Source organism: Urocitellus parryii, chromosome 4, assembly GCF_045843805.1.
Source record: "Urocitellus parryii isolate mUroPar1 chromosome 4, mUroPar1.hap1, whole genome shotgun sequence".
NCBI classification, from domain to species: Eukaryota; Metazoa; Chordata; class Mammalia; order Rodentia; family Sciuridae; genus Urocitellus; species Urocitellus parryii.
This window is the reverse complement of record NC_135534.1, coordinates 206,343,877-206,366,404: the sequence shown is the minus strand read 5'-3', so window position 1 is coordinate 206,366,404 and position 22,528 is coordinate 206,343,877. Positions and strand designations below refer to the sequence as shown.

Below are 22,528 nucleotides of genomic sequence, written 5' to 3'. Positions count from 1 at the left end.
GCACATGTGATCCCACCCACCCACTGCAAGCTGGTATGCCAGCCCTGGCTGTCCTTCTGAGTGTGGGGATGTGACTGGGCTGTCTTACCTAGGATGCTCAACTCACTTCCAGCTTCTACGGCCTGCAGGTGGAGGGAGACCCAGTGCAAGATCACTCCATTGGCTTATGGCAGCCTCATGCCTAATTCAGTAGCATTTTAAAAAAGTAATCTGCCTTTACTGAGTCTTCCTGAAGCACCCATCTTCATTTTCAGAGAAACAATTCTCTTTTCACACTTACATTTGCTGGTTTCACAATAACTGAGTAATCACAACAAGTACTGTATATGGAGATAGATAACCAGATCTGGAGCAAACACAATGGCTCTGCTGCAGAGTGCCAGGGTCCAGGAAGGCTCACCTCCAGCAGGAAGAGGAGCATGCTTGTCAGCTCAGCACAACAGGTACGTAGGGGGCAGCCAGTCAAAAGGACCCTTACCCTTTACCTACCCCAAGGAAAAAAAGAATTCCCTCCACTATGGAAAAAGGACATAAACCATAAATTCAGAGAATTAAAATCACCACTGAACATGGAAAGTATGTGAACCCTTGCTAGTCATCAAAGAAAAGTAAATAATTCCTCAACTTGGCCAATGCACTTTCTGACAGTTACAGTGCGGATGAGACAGCAATGACCTGCACTTTCTCACAATGCTCAGAGTAGGTGTATAAGCTGCTGTTATGTTGTAGGAGGCAAGTGGAACATGAACCACACTAAAGAATCCATAATCTTTAATTTACTTCTAGAAATTTAGCCTAAGCAATTAATACATTGATTAGTATATACTAATTTAAAATAACTCAGAAAAGCACAAAAAAGTCTATCAATACAAGATAATTTCTTCTCTACCCCTAAAATAGAATATTTAAGTAGCCATTTAAAATATTGTTGGAAAGGGCTGACGGTATAGCTCAGTGGTAGAGCACTTGCTTAGCTTGAGTGAAAGTCTGGGTTCAATCCCTAAAGAAAAAAAAATATATTTTGGGGAAAAAAATTCAATGCTCAGGAAAATACTCATAATAACAAATTAAGGGTTTATATTACATATTACATCCCAGTACATACAATATGATCCCAATTTTCAAAAATTGAAAAAAGACCAGAAGAAACTTATACCAAAATGTGAACAATTTTTAACTTAAGGTGGTGGAATTACAGGTGTTTTTAATATTCTTAACACTTTTCTATGTTATGGCTTATTTCTTACAGTGAAGGTGGATTATTTTAATGATCAGAATACAATTACAAAGCTTAAAAACTTACAAGTGAAGCCAACCAATACTTACATAACTGATAATTTACTGTGAAGCCTACTGTGGGGGGTGGGGGATCCCAGGTTGTCCTGGAAAAATACTGTGCGTTCCCTCTGTCTCCACCTCTGGGCCAGGAGCATACAACTTAGGCAGACTAGGCCCACACAGGAAATTAAACCCGAGTCATGGATACAGCAATGCTTTTCTTCTCAAATGCCATTTGACCCCTTCTATCAAACATTCTGTAGCATCTGGATTAGATCAAAGTTATATAATCAGGGGAAGTGGCCTGGAAAACACCTGGAGTAAGCAGAATGCAAATGCCCGCCCAGAGGGGCCCTGAATTTGAAGTGTGGGTTAAAGAGGGGCTGTCCCTAGTGCAGACAGATGCTGAGCATTCTACGCTGGGATGAGGCCCTTGCTAGAAAGGAGAGGGCCTCCCACTGCTCTGATTCAACAGGACGCTGGGCCATCCAGGGCAGGCCCTCCGTTTCCCTCCAAGCTCTATTCCACAAATTAATGGCCACAGCCCCAGGGGAAGTATTGCTCATGCATGCCTCTGGGTCAGATGTTGAAGTGAAGCCACAGTCCAACACCAAGTCTTCCAGTCAATTCCCAGTCCAGGCTGATGTCAAACTGACTCACAATGCACGAGTGCCAAGTGACTTGCTTCATTTCATAGTGAGCTATGTTCGTCAACCTTAAAAATGATCATGGCTTACGGGGCCAAAGGCAGAATGTGCTCAAATCTTTCTTGCTTGGGACACGAACTTTCTGCCAGTCTCACTGTCAGGAAGTCAAGACCCCAAAAGAAGCCCAAAGGCTTCCTTCAAAAGAAGGTGCCAGAGCAGCTCCCCTTCTGTTCTCCTAGAGGATCTTCCAGCTGTTAGGAAGTCTTGAGAAATGAACTTCAGTATCTGCTAGCATTTGCACTGTTTTCCTTTTTCAGTGAACGCTTTCCGCTGCATCCTTTCCGAGTCGTACCTTAAATACACTTAAGATCTGGATCTTTAAACATGCCTCCCACCACATTTAAAACTGTTTTGTTGTTCTGCCATAATGCTAGCAAAAAGGTTTCCATCCACCAACAAAACTCAGGGAAGGCCATTAACTAGCTAGCTGAGATCCAATAATTGGTGACATCTGAAAAATGCTCCCTTTAGCTTCAGCCATGAGTGCATCGAGTTGTTTGGGAATCTGTTAAGAGCTGAGCCTCGGCACTCACTGGATCTGTGTGTGCCGGACTTGTTTGGACAGTACTCTAGGAAAATGGTTTGGGTCTTTCAAGTACAATTTAAAGACTGCTTTATATAAAAATAACCCTTTTTCAAAGTTGTGAGTCATTGATGAAAAATGTTTACAGAAGATCATCTGATAAGGCGTATCTGGTCTAGACTGCCAGGGACTGCTGCTGAGGAGGGGACACTAGCACAGAGGGAGGGAGCAAAATGCTCTGTGAACCCCGCCGCCAGGGGCTTCACAGTCCCAGGGGAAGGGAGTCTTCACCTCCAGGAAAAACATCCTGGACAGCTTCCCACCTTCCTGTTGGCACAGGTGCCAAGGTCACGGCAGTGGCCGACAGCACTGGTTCCCGCCTACACTTGGGGCAGGGAAGTGCCTGTGGGACTGTCATCCCCTTTACTTCTCAGGCCAAGCACCAAAACCTTGAGGTTTTATTCCTGTTTCCTCAGTGGCTCCTTTGCTAGCGTCCGGTACAAGGAATCTCTCTAAAGTGAAGGTCTATAAAACAGACCCTTCTAGAAGGAGGCAGGGCTTCATGTTTTACTTCACTCTCTGTTCCAACTGGTGAGATCATGCTCCGACTATTCTCAAAGTCAGTTTATAACAGTCTCATGCAGCTTTTTATAATATGAGCTTAGAGGGAAAGTATTATTTCCCACAATTTGGACTTGCTGAAAGTCATTTTATCACATTCTACACGGTCCTTCAGTTTGCAATTCATACCTTCACTCAGAGCAGTTAAAATTACGAAAAAACAAAAACAAAACCAAGTTTAACTATAGCCTCTGTATTAATTTTATACCCTGAACAAAATATACTCCGGCACCTTAAAACACCATCAACTGCTTGGGAGGTTGTGGTGGGTGTGCTGAGGCCAAGAACCAAGAAGACCCTGTGCCTCGTGAAGATGCAGTTAATGAAAATTTACGGCGCTTCCCCATAAAATGCATGACAGAAGGCAGGCACTGTCCTGCAGATGAGGTGGTGAGGCCAGGACACGGACCTGGCTGGAAGCTCTGATGAGGGGAGCTCCCTGGCGTGGGGAGGGGTGGACCCCTGACTAAGACAGTCACAGCAAAGGCAGAACAACTACCCAGGGACCAGGCCAATGTGATGCTCCCCAGCCACTAATCTGTGCTATGTGGGACCTCATTATCATCAGCAGATGCCTCGAGATGCCTAAGTTTATAAATGCACAAAATCCAGAGGATTATGATGGCAAACAATTATATTGAAATTGTCCTAAAAGTATTCTTAGAAGCACTTATGCTTCTTTGTTAACACATTAAATAACAAGACACAGCGGTAACTACAGTCATTTTGAAGGGGTGAAAATTTACACAATAAGCACAACTGTATGTAATAAAAAAAAACCCTCCTATCCACTGGCGACGGTCACAAGTATGGCTAATATTACTGTGGCATGTCCTTAAAAAAGTGGAATGGTAGATTTCAGCAAGAGGTTAGTGAAGTGAACTCTTTATTTCTTCCTACCCAAAGACATGGGGCCCCCGCATTCTACCCCAGCCTCTGACAGTGGGAGAGTCCTGGGAAGGAGACTGGGATGCACAGTGACAAGCCCATACTATGAAGCTTTCTTTGAAAACAAATGCTGTCTTACTACTTTGGGCTTATGGGCATTATAGGAAGTAAAATAACAGGTTTGTAGAGAAAACTCCTTAAAAAATAGTTATTTAAGGTAGCCCAAGGTTTAAATATTTTCCCTGGAATCTTTGTATATAATATTGTGCTTAGCCAGTCAATTAAAACAAAACAAACAGAATTCTCCCTCTTGAACCTCTGCTCTTGTCAACAGCCTAAGCACTAAACTTTCTAAAGATACAGTCTCCCTGCCTCCCTCAACACAAATACAAAGAAGTTAAAAAAGAAACTTTATATCACCTTCTCTCTTATGGAAGAAGTGTAGTTGCTGGAGATGGAGTAAGACCTGTATGAATATAGACACTGTCATCTTCCAAAATCACTTGAAACACCTGTAACACCCATGTCAGAACCTGGTCAGCTCCCACCACATCTCACCATGGTTCCTGTCCCTTCCCTGCCTGACCACACCCTTTGACCATTCCACCTCCACACTACCTACTCTCAGAGGGGTCTTTCTAAAATGTCAATCTGGCCAGGTGACTCCCTGCTTCCAATCCCATTAAGACAGCTCCTGGCCAAGAGGCAAAGGAAGCAGAGGCTTGGGAGCTGGCCCTGCCTGTCACTGGTCAGCCTCCACCCACTAGCGGTGTAACCCTGAGCAACATTCAGAACATCATGTGCCCTGCAGGGTAGCTGGTAGTTGGCAGCTAACATGGGACAACTAACACTGCTCCTCAGCCCGAACAGGCCCCGAGAAAATGGCTGGCACTGTTACATCATCCCACTACAAGGAAACCTTGAGCCCGGCAGGGTCTAGTCTGGGGTGTCTGCACCCACCCCCTCTGCTGTGCATTCCAGGCTCCTTGCAGTTTTCCCCTCCCCTGTTCCCCCCACCTGATTACAGCTCCTTCACCCCATTGGAGAACTTTCGGCCTGCCTCTGTCACAGCCCTGACTCCACAACACCCATCATGGGGGTACAAGCAGCTTGGGCTCTGGCATGGACAGGCCATGCTCCAATCTCAGCACCACTGTCTCCTGAGATGTTCACATCTGAGCCTCCATTTCTCCTGTGCATGACAGGACAACAGAGCAACACCCCGATCAGCTGACAGGAGGGGGGAGAGCTCTCAACAGAACACTTCTGCCTGGAGCACTAAAGTACAGGGCAGAGCAACTGTCCCTCCTCCCGTGGCTGTCACCACAATCATGTCAACTCACAGGGGCTGAGACCAAACCCTGTGTCAGGAGCCCCTGTGCAGTGCAAGGCAGCACACAGCACTGCTTGGCCTGCGCTGAGCACCTGCGTCTGTCCTTGGCCATGGCAGAATATCAAGCCAGAACCCAAAAAGAGCAGCTTCAGAGATGGTGACCCATAACTGGATCGGCAGAAACAACAGGCACTAAAGATGGAAATCTCCCCAAATCTAGGGAAGGCAATGATTTGTTCTGAGCATAATATAAGCCATGGCTAAGGTGCTAAACAAGGTGTAATATAAAAACACCTTCTCTGTGCTTTCAAAAGCAACAGTATTTGTTAGAGACCTCTGCATGCTGAGCTTCCCAGATGTCTGCAGAAAGGTTCCAGGAACTCCTGCCCTGGCCACACAAACCGCCTGTCGTGAGCATGAGCCGCCAGGCATTCTCCTTCTCTCACAGGCCAGTCACAACAGATGGAAAGCCTCCTCATTTCGCATTTCCTCTTCTTCCATTTGTTTTCCTGGACTCCTGGGTCCCTTTAGACCACTCACTGGCCTAACTGGGCTACCTCATGGCAAACAATTTCCCCACAAAAAAAGGCGGGGGTAGGGGGCCGGGGCTGGGGAGCAGTGGTAGAGCGCATGGCAGGTGTGAGACACTGGGTTCCATCCCCAGCACTACATAAAAATAATAGATAAAATAAAGATATTGTGTCTGTCTACAGCTAAAAAATATTTAAAAAAACATTTTAAAAGTGGGGTGGTTCCAAGAGCAACGCCTCATTCTATTCATGGCATGCCTTTAAACACAGTTTGAGGTGTATAATGTATGGAGATGTTAGTGAGATTTGAGGACCCGTAACAAAGGTAAGATCAGGTCTCTATAGAGAATTTAAGAGTGAAGAGGTTAAATGGATCTTAATGTGATATAATAATAGCTACTACTGATCCCTCACCAAGTGCCAGCACTCCATCTTCACTGAATCCCCAGACCCTTTAGGGGACGCTATTATCATTGCTGAAGAGGAAGGAAATGGAAGCAAAGGTTTGACTGATCATCTTCCCTTAGTTCTCTAGCCAGGGCCCTGCCTACCACTGGCTCGCTCATGCAGGGTCTCTGCACCTCCCTCTTTCTCCCTCCCCCTCCTCTAGACTCCTACCTGCTCCTCCCTGGGCATCCCTTCCCTGGCCTCCCCCACTGGCCACCCTCCCAGTGTCTTTGCTGTCTCCAGCCTTCCTTCCCTCCCACCCCCTTTTCCCTTTCCTGTTTCAACCTTGTGGTCTTGTTCCCCAGTCTCTGTCTACCCCCCTCTGTCCCTGTCTTCCTACCCCCCCCCACCCCCGGTCTACTTCCTATTGATTTCTCTGTCCTTCCTGGTCCATCTCTCTGCCTGCCTCCCCTATCACCATCCCCCAATATACAGCATAACACATATCTATGGCATGGGCTAAAGACCCTGAAAACAATAGTTGGAGAGAGTAACAGCTCTCCTCACACTTTCAAAAGTAACCAGCACCAGCACCTCGGGAGGCTGAGGCAGGAAGATTGCAAGTTCAAAGCCAGCCTCAGCAACTTAGCAAGGCCCTAAGCAACTTAGCGAGATTCTGTCTTAAAATAAAAAATGGCTCAATGGTTAAGCATCTCTGGATTCATTCCCCAGTACCAAAAAAAGTAACTAGCAAGTTATTCTTCCTGACAGCTCTTGAACTACGACTTCACTAGGCAAGAAAACAAAATTGACTAGAAGCTGATAATTGTTAAAATTAGACAATAAGTACAAGAGAGTTCAATGTGGTCTGCTTTTGACATAGGCTGAAAATTTTCCATCAAAAGCAGAAAAAAGAAAAAAATGAACCTAAAATTTATTTTGCACACTGTTCTTCTGTGTAAGTTGAATTTTCCAACGTCTTATTTGCTCTTTAGTTCATGTTATACATTTTTAAAAACTCTCCATTCCTATTTTTTCCCTTTTTATTTCAAATCAGTGATTACACTGGTGAAATAACAACTGACTTGATTTTACAACAAGGTACTGAGTAAAATGAAATTTCGGTTTTCACATATTTAGGGCTGTGGAAATAAACTAGAGAGGAGAGATTAAATCCCAATCATAAACCAATGGGAATTTTTCTTGCACAATTACAATATTCACCATGGGAATAAGAGAGGGTCAGAGAAAGGGAAGATATTTTCATCTTAAACCAAGGACAGGAAGTATTGATGACTGCATATGCATTAAAAACTTTGGAAATAAACTGATTCATTAACAAGAAAAACTATGGGTGGGTTCAGCTCAATGCCGTCATCACTTCAGCCACTGGAGAAATCGGTAGAGCCACCATTCTAGATGGCTTATTAAAAAAAAAAAAAGTAACAACAGCTTACATATGCTACACTTTTTTCTAAGTCAGGCTCTGTGTTAAATAAACACAAAATCTCTCAAAAACTCAAAGTGGCAGAAAATACTATCAGACTGATTTTATAAATAAGAACATGGAAGCTCCGAGAGTACCATGCCCAAGATCACCCAAGAGCATGGAGGCATCTGGGTGTGGGTGGCCAGTCCTGGCACTGCTCCATACACAAGTGCAGGGAACCCTAGGAACACTCCAGGGGGCCCCAGGCTGACTAGGCCTAAAGAATCTCAGAGGAGTCTCATGCGAGCAGAAACACACATTTAGCTTTCTGGTTCCAAGGCATTGTATGACTCATGGCACTGGCCCTCAAAGCAGTCCTGAGGTGGGCTGGACAGAAGATGGTCTCTGTCTTAAGAGTAGGGAAACAGAAGCTCAGAATTAGAGGAAACTAGATTCCCGACTCCAAGGAATTGCCACCGAGGGAAGAAGGGCAATACGCGCCCTTCACTCGCGTCTTGCCCTTCTTCCCTGGCATCCCCAGAGCACTGTCATGAGAATAAAGGAGGAGGTCATAAGGAGCTTAGCACCAAGGCCTGTCACATCATAAAAGCACACAATCTTAACATAACCCCAAATGACAAGGACTGTTAGGTGACAGAAAGGGCTTCAGAGTTTCTCTGTTACTAAACAAGGGAACTATGTGATGACCTCAGGAGCATATTTAGAGAGCGAAGCCCAAGTTCTAAAAGTGTGGCTGCAGGGCTGGCACCACAAGCGCGCTGGCGGCAGCCGCTGCAAGGCCGTGTTTTTAAAGTTCAGGAAGAGTTCACTCACAGACCCTCAGGTCAGAACTATCATGTCCATGTACAACAGGCACGCACAACATACGTAAATACAAGCACAAGAGCAAATAAGGTAAAATGGAAAACAACGAATTCAAAAGGCTAGCGTTCATTCTGTCTTTCACATCTCCAGGGGGAGGAATAACCAGAAAGTAATGTTGAAAGTGGACCCCAAAGATTCTGAAGCTCAATGTGTTCATGGTGAATAGATACTGCCATAACATGCTTTTTCACAAAGTTGGAGATCAAATGTTATATAAAAGCCTATGTATGTATAAGCTATTTCTAAAAGATACACAGTTTTCTAGAAGAAACATCTTAGTGATTGCCTCTGGGTAGGGAAATGAGAAAGGAGAGAAAATTATTTTTCATTAGATACCTGTTTAGAATTTCTTAAGCACATATGTGTATTTTAAATTTAATCTTGATATATTTTACTAGTATTAGGTTTCTACAAGAGAAAGAAACACTGCCCTAACTTCAGGAATTATTAATTGGAGAATTTCTAAAGATTCTTTTCTAAAATCCACAGTGGATTCCACATGAGTCAAATGGTCACAGTGAGTAGGACACAGAGTGGCTAAGAGCAAGATCCCTGACATGAGTTCAAACCCCAGAACCGTCACTGACTAGTTTTGTGGCCTCAGATATGTTGCCCAACCTTCTAGTGCCTCATTTTCTTCATCTGTAAAACGGAATGTCACAGATTTGTGATGGGACACATGTACATTAGATCACCTGGAGTTCAGAGACAGTTCTTGGCACTGGACAAGCATTTAACAATTGCTAACTATCTTCATGCTTCCTATTGCTGCTTTGGCCAGCAGGCCTGAGAACAGGTAACATGAACATCAAACTGCATTTAAGGCTCAACTTTCTTTGCCAGAACAATGGAAAACTTGATCTTGTTCAGTGCCCCCCCCAGACCTGGTATGGCTGAGACCCACAGTGGGTGTCAATAAACATCCATCGATTGACTTAGAATGCAGTAAAAATGGAAAGCTTGGATTACTTATCCAGATGTTGGCAACTGTTCTTCCCAAGAGACAAACAGTACTTCCAGTCTTTAAGAAACAATCACTGAGGTTTGTTCAATTCTCTCTACTATAAAACAATAATTTCATCTCTTTTCTCTAAATAACAACAAAATAAAAGGAAACTCAACAAGAAGGAAGAATTCCTACAGTGATACCTTCCTGAATGAGGCCTTATCCCCAGAGCAATCTGTCGTACCAAAACTTTTTTTTTTTTTTTTTAAGATTTGACAGCAGGTCATACACTGTGGCATACTCTTATAATCCCAGCTACTAAGGAGGCTGAGGTAGAGGATTACAAGTTCTAGGCCAGCTTGACCAGTGAGGCTCTACACAACTTAGCAGGACCCTGTCTCAAAATAAAAAAATTAAAATAATAAAACAATAAAAAATAAAAAGGGGTGTTGGCTGTAGCTCAGTGGTAAAGTATCCCTGGGTTCAATCCCCAGTAACCAAAAAAAAAAAAAAAAAAAAAAAGAAAAGAAAAAAAGAGGGAGAGACTGACAGTATCACTTTAAGGCATGCTGAAATAAGACACTTTAGGCTTTTTCCCCCCAAAGAAATAATTAAACAAGCCAGGTATGCACTAAATCTCAGTTTACCCTCAGGAAAAGAAATCAATGCCAGGCAAAGCTGTGACCTAAAACTTTCCTCTAGCTCTGCAGTTACAAAAGTCCATTCATCTCTGCCTCAGGCATCCATCTGCAAAGTGGAGATGATAATGCCTAACACTAACTCCTTACAGATGTAAACCACAATGTGTTCAGAATTTTGAGCAACTTGGAAAAAATAAGTGATGTAGGAACTGAAGATGATTTTGGCTGCTAAGATGCCAAGTTTTAGGGACAAATAAACCATCTTCTTCCAAATGCTAGATTTTGTGAGCTCACTCCATCTGGACTGGCCTTTTTTGGGGCACAGAACTCTGAAACTCTGAAATCGCAGAGAGGAAAGGGGAATCATGTTCATAACTTGTGGAAAGAAGGCAAACCGACTTCACCTACATCAGTGGTATTAATGATTTCAGCGGCACATGTGATGCCAAGGCAGTCCTGAGCTCAAGAGTTGTAAAGAAAAGAAAAATAGACTAGAAAGTTAACGAGGCCTCCATTTGCTTCTCCTTCAGTTCCAAAAGGAAATCCACTAGAACTTCAGGCCTTTATAGAAATCCTACTTGTTGAACAATGAGATTTACATTCCTACTCCTATTTTGAGTCCTAAATGAAAGCAACAGGAAAGCCAAGTTCTGTCCCGTCTGAGGTACAACTGGCCCTTCTGCTGAAGGCAGCGGGCAGGGACGATGAGTCCCAAAGCACATCAAATTCGTGCTACAACCATCAGCCTCCACTCACTTTTCTTCTGTTGTCACCTTACGGCAGAAAACTGAAGACAACAGTGAAGGAAAATCATAAAGCAGTAATGAGAGGAGCTAGAGGAGCGGGTGGTGGGTCGGCCAAGGCGAATGCGCCGGCTCCTCGAGCCTCCCCTCCCCCAAGCCCTACTCCGGACACGCTCGAGACGCCTTCCTAAAATGTGCGCTGAAAAGCCATTCCTACGACCTCTTGGTGGTCTGTAGAAAGCCTGGGGGGGGGGGGTGCGGGGGCAGAAAGGTCACTAAAAATTCTGTAGCCGTACAGCGCAGATCGCGTTGCCTTTGTGCACAGCAGTGGAAAAGCGCGACGTGGGCGCGCAAGGCCGTCAGGGCCTGTGCAGTGGCCTTTCTCAAGCTTCCTGGGGCAGCCTGCCGCGTGGGGCCGCGGAGACGCGCCGCCCAGCTGGCGCGCCCAGGGCCCTCCGGGTGGGGGCGGGAAGGTTGCGGGGCCGAATCCCGCATCCCCGCGGCAGCGCCCAGGACGGCCAGAGAAAGGGAAGAAACGCGGAGGGGGCGAGCGCGCGGCCAGGTCTGGGCCCGCGGCGGGCTCACCTTCTAGGTAGCAGCTGGAGGACGAGGAGAGCCCCTTCTTGGATTTGCAGCCCACCAGCTTCAAGCAGATCTCCAACATTTTCCCGCGGAGGCGCCCCGCTCCAGGCTCGGCGCGCGCCCCGGGCCCCTGGCCCGCCAGGCCGCTTTAGCGCCGCCCCGCGCGCCCGCCCACGGCCGCGGCCGCGTCTCCGCTGGGCCCGGACGCGCCCGTTAACAAAGGGCCCGGGCCCGCCCCGCCCCCGCAGGCCTCCGCCCCGCGCCTCGAAGCCTTAACCCGCTCCTGGCCACAGCCACCGCCTGCTAATCGCGCCCCCGCCCTCGACGCGGCTGGCACTTCTCCCCTGCCGGCCCCGAACCACCGCGGCTTTCCCGGGCCATCCCGGCTCATTTCTGTTCATCAGGGGAGCCCGTGCAGGGCCTTTGGAGGTTCTTTCTGGACGCTGGAAGCACAGTCCTGCACTTGACGCCCACCCTGGGCAGTGCAGCACTCCCGTGCACCACTTCGAAAACCTCGGTGGCATTAGCCGTCCTCAACCTACCCCCCTTCTGACGAGTTCCACTGGGCGCAGTGCCAGGGCAAACACCATGTCCCAAGATGTTGGTGAAAATGCAGATTCCTCTGGAATTACCAGTACTAGTCATGCACATTCAGGGAGCATACTATGATTAAGGCCAACTCTGGAACGAATGGATAGCTGCAAGCCACGGGACAACCACACAAAATACAGGACACAAGGCTCAAACCAACCATCCAGGCATGGAGACAGCTGCAAACAGAGGTGGTTTAAAGTGAAGGGAAATTAGTCTCCCCATGCAGGGCCTGCATCACTTTTTTCCTCATTTTCTGCAACAGGTAACTTTCCTGCCTCTTTAGGGGGACCAGGGGATACCAGGGGATACCAATGTTTAAAATCCATTTCATTGCTATGCTGGCTCAAATTTTTTATAACTCTAGTTCGGAATGATCATAGGCAATATTGTAACAAAGTAGCAACAATCACAATGTGTTACTGACACAAACGCAGATATCTAGAGCAGTGGGAAGCAATCAGGAGCCAAACCACAGCCAACAATTTAATAAAATTCAACTAAGTTTCAATAACAACAGGAAAATACATTTACTTAATATTGTCTGATATCTATATTGTAACCAGCAGAAAATTTAGTCCATGTCTTACAGCACCTAAACAGTAGGAGCTGACATGCACTGAGATCTTACCATGTGCCAGTCCCTATAGCTCCTATGTAAGAAGCATGTTATATACATTACTGCACTACATTTGCACCATGAAACTGTGAGGAAAATCAAATCATTGTCTTGCTTTTTCATGTGAAAAACAACGAACAAGAAGGAGGAGGAGGAGGAGGGAAAGAAAGAGAAAGAAAAGAAAGGAAAGGGGGGGGGGATTGATTGATTTGAGGGAGGTTGCACCTTGTCCATAGCTGGAAACAGGCAGAGATGGACTCAAAAGTGAAGGGACCAAGTCTGCCTGGCTCCAAGGATCAGGCGCCTGACTAATGGATTAGGTTGCCCCATTCCCACCAAGAATCTGTCTTTCAAGTGGATCAAAGCGTTGGGCTATCTATATCTTTGATCAGATAACTCAGGTTGTCATTATAGATTCTAGAAAAAGTTTTGGTTAAGAGAGCCCGGCTACTTGTTAGCCTGTCCTGTAATGATGAAAACTTGGATACCTTAAGTACACTAGGAATGGCTAAGAAACAAGATCTTCACATAAGATTCAAGACTGGACTGGACCAGACTGGTGTCTGTCACAGGGGTTTTCATGAAGGACATCATTAACTTTTCAGAGGGGTTCTGCCAATTCTGATCCATGTATGAAATGAATTTGTACTGCACTGCGTAGACCTACTGCTCGTGTCTCATACCAGATGAGGCCTTGGAAGCACCCAAGAAGGCACTATTGGGACACAGTTCCCATCTCCTGAAGACCCAGGACTACAGGGCCACTGGGTGACAGATGCAGTGACTGGATGCTATCTAGAGGCTGGAAGACACTGTCCTGAGCGTAGTAACTGCCAAATTAAGTTTAGTGTTGTTGGGGCTGGGGATGTGGCTCAAGCGGTAGCGCGCTCGCCTGGCATGCGTGCGGCCCGGGTTCGATCCTCAGCACCACATACCAACAAAGATGTTGTGTCCGCCGAGAACTAAAAAATAAATATTAAAAAAATTCTCTCTCTCTCTCTCTCCTCTCTCACTCTCTCTTTAAAAAAGAAAAAAAAAAGTTTAGTGTTGTTTTGAACATTTCAACCTCCACATGTAAGCCCCAAATAACATTCAGAAGGGCACCTCCAATACAAACAGGCTAAGAAATACAATATCTGTTGTTTAGGAAAGTTCAAGGGCCTTGGATCAGACTATGATAAAGTCTGTCATTATATAGCATTTCAGACTAAAGGGCTATATTACTTGGCAGCTTAATGCCAAGAATTATATTTTTAAAATTCTAACCAGGGCTGGGGATGTGGCTCAAGCGGTAGCGCGCTCGTCTGGCATTGCGTGCGGCCCGGGTTCAATCCTCAGCACCACATACCAACAAAGATGTTGTGTCCGCCGAGAACTAAAAAATAAATATTAAAAATTCTCTCTCTCTCTCTCTCTCCTCTCTCACTCTCTCTTTAAAAATAAAAATAAAATTCTAACCATATTTTGAATACTATCCATTAACATAGTCCCAGATATTTGTTTGTATGTGCTGTACTTTATACTGGGATATAAGCTTATTTTTAAAGCTAATGACTATTACTAATGTCCTGTTCTTGAGTCTAAAATTATCTTATCCTCTTAAATCCTCTTAGAAATGAGTAATGCTAATAAACTGTGTCCAGATCTTTTACAATTTCTATATAAAACTATGCATACAGATCTGGCAGATACTCTGAATTAACGGCAATGAACACTGAAGATACTGCCAAACTGCACACTACCAAATCAAACCAGGACTGTTCTTTCCAGATCCCGCTTTTGCTGCTTTTGAAGCTAACTTGCAAGTTCCAAAAAGCACTGTAGACAAGTGAATAAAGGAATATTACAATCATCTTAGCAAAGGGAAGAAAGGTCCAAGAAGAATTTCTCTACAACCCCACACTTAAAAAGATAAAAGAAAAGGAATGAAAAGGAAAAAACAAAGGAAGAAATTAAAAGACTATCAGCTAATTTGTGATGTGATGTTGCAATTTATTTGTTTGGAAAAGAAGCTTAATTTGCACCTAATATGAGCCAGACGCTCCTAAGCCCTCACTGCGAGCCTATTAATTTTGTATAGTTTAATTCCATTTCACTGGTAAGGAAACTGAGGGAAAGGGACAAGAGGGGAAGTTCACATGGGTAGGAGGTAGCAAGGCAGAAAAGTGTTGAACTTTACAGAATTGCACAAAATTTCCAACTTAAGTGAAAGATGAATAATATGAACAGATCCAAGATGAAATCAAAATCAATAACTGTTGGGAAAATATGTCTTAAGAGAAAATAATGTGGCTGGGTGTGGTGGAGCATGCCTATAATCCCAGAGGCTGGGAGGCTGGGGCATGAACATTGCTAGTTCAAAGCCAACCTCAGTAATTTAGGAAGGCCCTGAGCAACTTAGCAAGACCCTGTCTCAAAATAAAATATAAAAAGGGCTGGGGGCCTGAGGATATAGCTCAGTTGATAGAGTGTTTGCCTTGATGCACAAGGCCCTGAGCTCAATCCCCAGCACCAGGGGTGGGGGTGGGGTGCTGGGGCTATAGCTCAGTTAAGGGCCCCTGGGTAAAATCCTGGTTGAAAAAAAAAAAAAATCAGGGAATTACAAATATTGTAAAACATATTAAGAATATTAAGAAAGAATAAAAATCCTTAGTTACATCAAACCTGTGTTCTGATCAGTGTTTCTAAAGTTTGGTGCAGGTACAACCTATTGTGACTCACCTGAACTGCCTGCTTAAATGCACACCTATGATCCCTAGCCCACAACATCAGAGATGTGGGTGAGTGCTTTAAGCTGGCTGGATGATGGATATGTGTATGTGAGGTAGAAAACTGGTTTGGAAGAGAGCAGGGATGCTCCTTGTTTTCACTGGTAACAGGGCAAACAGAAATGGATATTTCTAAAATCTATTCATTTGAAAGTAATTTCCGAATGTAAGAAATGTGTAACTTTGGGGCTGGGGATGTGGCTCAAGTGGTAGCGTGCTTACCTGACATTCGTTGGGCACTGGGTTCAATCCTCAGCACCACATAAAAATAAAAAAAAATAAAGATGTTGTGACCACCGAAAAATAAAAAAAAAAAAAAAAAAAAAAAGAAATGGGTAACTTCAGAACAAGTTGTCAAAAGCACACTTTCCTCTGAAGAGATTAGGAGATTGATTTTTTTTTAAATTTGGAATTCATCTCTCTTTAAAAAAAGAGGTGGGGGGCAGGGGCCCCCAGCACAGCAGAGGAAGGAGGCAGGATTCAGGTGCAGAAGCTCCACTCAACAGTAAGACTGGGGTGGGAGCGTGGGTGGGAGGGAGATGGGCAAATCTGAGATGAGGCCTGGCTGGGATCCCATGACCAGATGACCCCAGGTTTCACTGACTCCAGCTAGTAGCTTGGTGAGAACAGCACAGGTACTGAGACACACGCATTTGATTTCGTATGTACAGGCCAACAAAGCCCACTGCCTCTGACTGTGCAAGGCCTTAGGTTCCCCACTCTGTGGGTCCTGCGTGTTTCTGACTAAAGGACAAAATAGCTTCAAAGATTATACAACCATGTCCATTTTTGCCTCTGTGTAAGAACACATATGCATCCCTTTAAGTCTCACAATTTTTCAATTTTTAGCACTATTTGTTGGTCTTGAGTTACATGTCACAGAGGCCTGTGACTAGCCTGGGCAAGCCATCCCAATGGAGATGGAATGAGCTGTGGCATCACCCAAGCCTCATTCTGAGCCTAGATCTGCCACCCACCATAGCAACTTATCCTGCCCAGAGCCTTTGGTTTCCCATCTGCAGCATGGGAAGTGATGCTAAGTGTGGCCATCTCACTGGGGTTTGAAGATTAGAAATAACAAATACCGTATGGGGCTGGGGATGTAGCTCAGTTGGTAGAGTGCTTGCCTCACACGCACAAGGTCCTGGTTCAATCCCCAGCACCACACACACATACACACACACACACTAAAGAATGTATGGAAGTGTCCCATGAAGAGAAGTGCTCAATGAACTGTGGTTTTGCTATTCCCAAAGGAAGACACCTATCCCAGCAGGTGATGGTCTGTTCCTGCGCAAGCACCTAGGACAGAGCTCAAATTAACAAATGTGTAAGTGAAAATTATTCCAAAAGGCACACTCTGAGGGAGTGAAAGCAGAGTCTGGAGGTTTTCCAAGGGACGAGGAAATATTTGTTTTCTGGAGGGAAAGAAACCCCAGGTACGCAGTAGGGTGGCTACCCAAGTTCAGATATCACTGAGCACCACCCTTTTCAGCCTAAAGCGGAAGTCTGCCATAGGGGCTCTGTGGCAAAACACCAGCCCACACTCCCACATCTTTCCCGGGGGGGCTTCTTCCAGGCCCAGGATGCAATGCGCAGGCTGTACTGATGACTGCCCTGCAGCTGACACTGACTCTGCTGCTCCCCTGGGGGTTTCCAAAGCTACAATTCTCAGTTGGGGCCAAATCTAAATTGCCTTAGAGTAAACCCACTTTCTAGAAAATCTCATTACAGTAAGATGGTATTTTTATGATTGAGTTGAAACACAGCTGTTAAACAATTCTTTTTCAGATGGGAGAAAACTAATATTAGTATGTCCGTATTAATTTTTACTAATTTTTATTTTAAATCAAAGTAATATACACACATGTAGTTAAAAATTAAAGACTACTTAAAGCCTTGTAATAGTCTTATTAAAAAAAGACTAAAAATAGTCTTGTAAAAGTCTTGCAATAAAAACCACAGTCCCACTCCAATGTCTATTCCTTCAGAGACAGCCCCCTAGATTTCTAACTAACATCCACATCTTGCTGTTTCTGGATTCACTAGCTTTACACATCATCTACTAACTTACTATAGAAGCAGTGTATTGGCAAAATCCCCAACCTCCCCAAACTGAAATCATTTCTGGTTAAACCAACAGTCAATGTTTGCATTACTATGACAATATAAATATCGTTCACTGCTCAGCCAACAATCTACTATGAAAGTCTGTTATACAACTTTGTTTATCCTGGAGATACTAATTACCTTGATTTTATTTTTCACTTGATTAGTTTTCTATGTACATATTACTATTTTCCCCCTTAAATACTTCAAAGATCTGTCAAAAATCTATTGGTATTTTTCCAAATATTCTCAATTCTATTTACTAACTGATTTGCTTCCTCATTTTGCTAGAATTCATCATTCTACAGAAATTCCTGTAGGGGAAGGGGTACATGTCTCAAAAGTACCTTTCTTTAGGCCTTGACAGTTTGGCTGGGTATAGAACCCTAGGTTAAAAATAATTTTCCTGACAAAATTCTGAAGGCATTTCTCCACTATTTTTTTTTTTTTTTTACAGTTTCTAGTACTATTGTTTAGAAATGCAATCCCATTCAGATTCCTTATCCTTTATAAATGGCATGTTTTCTCTTTGGAATTTTTTAGGATCTTGTAATATTTTCAGTGTTCTCATGTTTCACAATAATATTGCTTGCAGTGAGTCTTTTTCGTATACTATGCTGGACCTCTGGAGGGCCGAAGTCATTAGCTTAAGAAAATACTCGCATCTCTAAAATCTGGAATTTTTCCTTACACTTGCTGTCTCCTAACTTCTCTCCCACTTACTATTCTTCTTCTTATTATTATATTATTGTTATCATCACTATAATCACCATTATTTTTATTGAATTCTCTCTCAGTAATTCCTATCAGATGGATACTAAAGCCCTGGGATTGAGCTTCTGATTTTATTTGTTCTCTTTTATTGCCTATGTCTTTGTCTTTATATTCTGCATTCTGACTATTCTAGAATATTTTCCAAGCCTTCTGTTTGAATTAAAAAAAATTTTTTTTAGATGTTGATGAACCTTTATTTTATTCACTTATTTATATGTGGTGCTAAGAATTGAACCCAGTGCCTCACACATGCTAGGCAAGCATTCTACCACCGAGCCACAACCCCAGCCCCTTCTGTTTGAATTTAAATTTTGGCTATAATGTTTTAAATGGTAAAGCACTCATTCTGACTGCTGTTGTTTTAGTAGTATCCTGCTGTTTGGTGTTTGTGATCTCTCTGTCCAAGGATAGCAAATAGTTGCTTTGAACACCTCTTGCTTCCTGTCTTTATTTCCACTGGCTTCCTATTTTCTGTGTTTTGTTGCACTCTCTCAGTTACAGACTTCTCTAGTGTCTGGATATCCAGTCACTGTACAGGAGTAAGAACTAAAAACACAACTGCAAGTGCTCAACACGAAAGCGGCATGATGCCTGGCAGACTCTGATGAGATGAAAATGGTGAACTCGATTTTTAATCAGCCTTTTCTATAGGGTGATTCTTCTTTTTCTTTCTCCCTAGAAAATAATATTTCAGGCTAGATGCAGTGACACATGCCTATAATCCCAGCGGTTTGGGAGGCTGAGACAGGAGGATCCCGAGTTCAAAGCCAGCCTTAGCAAGAGCGAGGTGCTAAGCAACTCAGTGAGACCCTGTCTCTAAATAAAAAATACAAAATAGGGCTGGGGATGGGCTCAGTGGTCGAGTGCCTGAGTTGAATCTCTGGTACTGCCCCTCCCCAAAAAAGGAAAATAATATTTCAATCTTATCTTTGTTAGGGCTCTGGCTAGCAGATACCAGAAGAGAGGCTATGAACTAAAAACAAACAAATCCCCACTAGCCCAGGGCATTTTTTTCAGCCAATTGCTTCACCTTGACCCATGCTGGAGGCGAGGCTCCTGTGTCTAGAGCCTTAAAAGATACTTCCCTAGTCTCAGGGAGGAGAGGAGGACAGGTGGTCAGCTGGATGCACAGGGTAGGGAGCAGCTTGAAGGATGGAAACGTCCCTTGAGCAGACTTTCACAGATCTCTTGGGCTCACCTGTTTGGGTACCAATACCTCTAATGCCCGAACTTTCCACCAGTCCCTACGAGCACAGTGGCTCACTTTTTATCAAGGGCTCTTTCAGAAAAAGTTAGCCTTGGGCATCTTCAGTGCCACTAACTCTTCTCCCACTCTTCTGACTGCCTTTCATTTCCCAGAACCTGCTGAGCTTTCTACTCCAGTTGAGTCTCTTTTGGGTTCCTTTGTCTTATGCACATTCACTTTTTAAAAAATCTTTTTGTTACTAATTTAGTGGGGCTGAGGGAGACAATGGAGATAAATACAGGGCTCCCACCTTTAATCATTTTTAATCAGTTGACACTATGACACATAAAGATAAAATAATTTGTATGTACTAGGGCACTCAGCAGGTTAAGAGGAGAATCTGGTTAAAAAAAAATCCAGATCTCCAGATTCACAATACATGACATTTACCATGTACCTAGAATAAGAATTGACGGATACCAGGCTGAAAAACGATTTAAAAATTATAAACTACAGGTCTCAAATCTTAATTTTGTGGATGGTCAAGAAATGAACCACCAAACCCTGAATTATTAAATCCACTTACAATACTGTACCTTTAAGTTTAATTATAAGCAAAAATATCATTAAACAAAAGTAGTTTGGAATATTCTTATTAAACTCTAAGTGCTGAATTCAACTTAAAGAGATTTTGAATGGTTTTGTGATATGTCTGTGTCCCTTTATGATGCTTAACTTTTGCAATAAGTGCCAAATAATGTTGTTTTAAATCACCAAAAGTCGTTTTTGTTTGTTTCTAATCTGATAATAAGTGAAGATTAAGATCTTTATAAAACAAATAAAAAATAGCTACATGATGACTTTGTTGCAATCAAAAACAGTAATAGTTTGAAAAACCTACAGGCTTCCAATTATCATCTTCGCAATAAGACTTCTAATAAGATGAACTGGAGCACACTAAGAAACAATGGATAATAGGAAACGCCCACACTCTGGTTATTAACATGCAATCTCTCTTGGTTTTCAAACATGGGCACTGAGCTTGGCTTTCTGAAGTTGTCTTAACTTTGAAATTGGTAAAGCAACAGTTAATCTTTTTCTTCCCTTTCTCTAAGACTAAAAGAATCCGCAGAGCGCACAGACCAGGCCGGGATCACATTACCTTTGGGGGTGGGGAAGAAGGCAGCGGGAGGGGAGGGCAGACAGAAGGCTGGAAGGAAAGAAAACGCTGGCTAACCCTCCCTGCAGTGCAAAACCCAGCAGGGACTCGAGGTGCTCGGAGGAGTCCATGTTTATCCAAGTTATCTCTGGGCAGCTGAGCTGGGCTGTGAAGTACTGGATGCCTTGGTATCCCACCTTCTCAGTGGCCTGTGGTTGTGCTGGGGAAAGGAAAGTTCTTGGTAATTATTTACCAAAGCTTGGAACCCTAGAAATGAAACACTAAAGAAGAGCTCATGTTTGCTTCTTCAAAATGTCCAGCACCCATTTGTTTTGTTGTCGGGGTTTTAAACACACACACAAAACACATGGAATCAGATTTCCTCCCTGCACTTGTTAGAAATCCCTGCTCTCCTAGAGAAGCCATGGCATCTCTGAAGTCAGACAGCACTGCAATTGCTTCTTCATTAAAGCAACAGATTCTGCAAGTCCATCCAGAACTACTATGACCTGACTGGGGATAGAAGGGCCACCTACTGCTGGCTGTGGAGAGACTGTCCAGAGGTCTTTGCTGAGGGCAGGAGGAGGGCCAGGTTGGGGGTCCTGTGTCCCCTTGAGAAGAAAAGTACAAAACAGAGCTTTGGTGCAAAGCCACCAGGGCAGGAGCCACCCTCTGATTTGATACCCTTCCTACAACTGCTATAGAAGTTCTACGCCCTACAGCAACTCCCAAAGCAGACTTAACCTCAAAGTTACATTCACAGATCCCGAGCGTGATGCTTTATTTTGTATATCAACTGGATGGCACGATGGCTGGATATCAGCTTGAACCTTAGTTCTGGGTGTGTCTGGGAGGGTGTGTTGAGAAGAGGCCAGCATTTGCATGGGTGGGCTGCGAGAGGGCCCTGCTGCGGTGGGGGCAGACCTCCCTTCCTCGGCCTGGCTGCCTGAGAGGGGACATCCACCCCCCTGGCCCTCGAGACTCCCTGGAATCCATGCCACTGTCTTGGGCTCTCAGCCTCCCCACTGCACTATGACCAGCTCTCCTGGATCCCCAGCTTGCAGGTGGCAGCAGTAGGAGTCCCTCATTGTCTCCCGAGTCAATACCTTGAAACCTCTCCAGAGATAAAGGCTGTGGTTACCTACCTGTCCTCTTGCGCCACCCTAAACTCCTCCCATGACCTGGCCCTGCTAAGGCCATATAAAAGTCAGACCCTCGTGGTGGCCTGCCACCATTTTGCTCCTGAAGGTGTGCCCCTCCAGTGCTCCATAAAGCATGGCTGCTCCATAAGGTGTGCCTTTCTTTTTTCTTTTTGTATTCTCTTTCATGTGCTTTCATTTAGTTCCCTGACAGGGAAATGGGATGTTTTAGGGGTTCTTTTTGCCCCTCCCCATTCCAACAAGCCTCCAGTTTTTTCTCTCTCCATGAGATAAAAACTAGTTTGAGCCAATTTTCTGCCATTTTGTTCCTGCATGCAATGCCGGCCTCCTCACTCCTCCGAGAGGGAAGACCCCTCCCAGGCTCTCCCAGAGGTACTCTGCCCCAGACCCTCCCCTTCTGGCCCACCTGGACCCCAGGAGTCCCCTACCATCCAGACTGGAGAGAAGACGTTCTCTCACTCTCCCGTGGAACTCTCCGCTGATGGAAGACTAGCAGGGGACGCCCTGATCGCCACCACCACCCGGGTCAGACCTCTCCAGCACGGGAGCTACCAGTCCCTTCCACGGACTCCCCCTTAGCTTGCCTTATTGCTCATCCAAAACCCTGGGTTCCTCTACCAATATGGCCACAATCTAAATCAGACAACCTAAGTCCATGGCCCGAATTAG

The 22,528-nt window shown here is 44.5% G+C and overlaps 1 protein-coding gene across 4 annotated transcripts in view; it reads right to left on the bottom strand.

Moving 5' to 3' along the window:
- Abl1 (ABL proto-oncogene 1, non-receptor tyrosine kinase) overlaps positions 1-22,528 on the bottom strand; it is a 125,610-nt gene that overhangs the window by 28,893 nt on the left and 74,189 nt on the right. Inside the window, exon 1 of one of the 4 annotated variants that reach the window (XM_026386217.2) lies at positions 11,497-11,659. The exons of the other annotated variants lie outside the window; for them this stretch is intronic. Coding sequence (XP_026242002.2) covers positions 11,497-11,575 — 79 coding nt within the window. The 5' untranslated portion in view covers positions 11,576-11,659. Of the gene's footprint in view, positions 1-11,496; positions 11,660-22,528 lie in introns of those variants that run through there. 4 annotated transcript variants of the gene reach the window in all.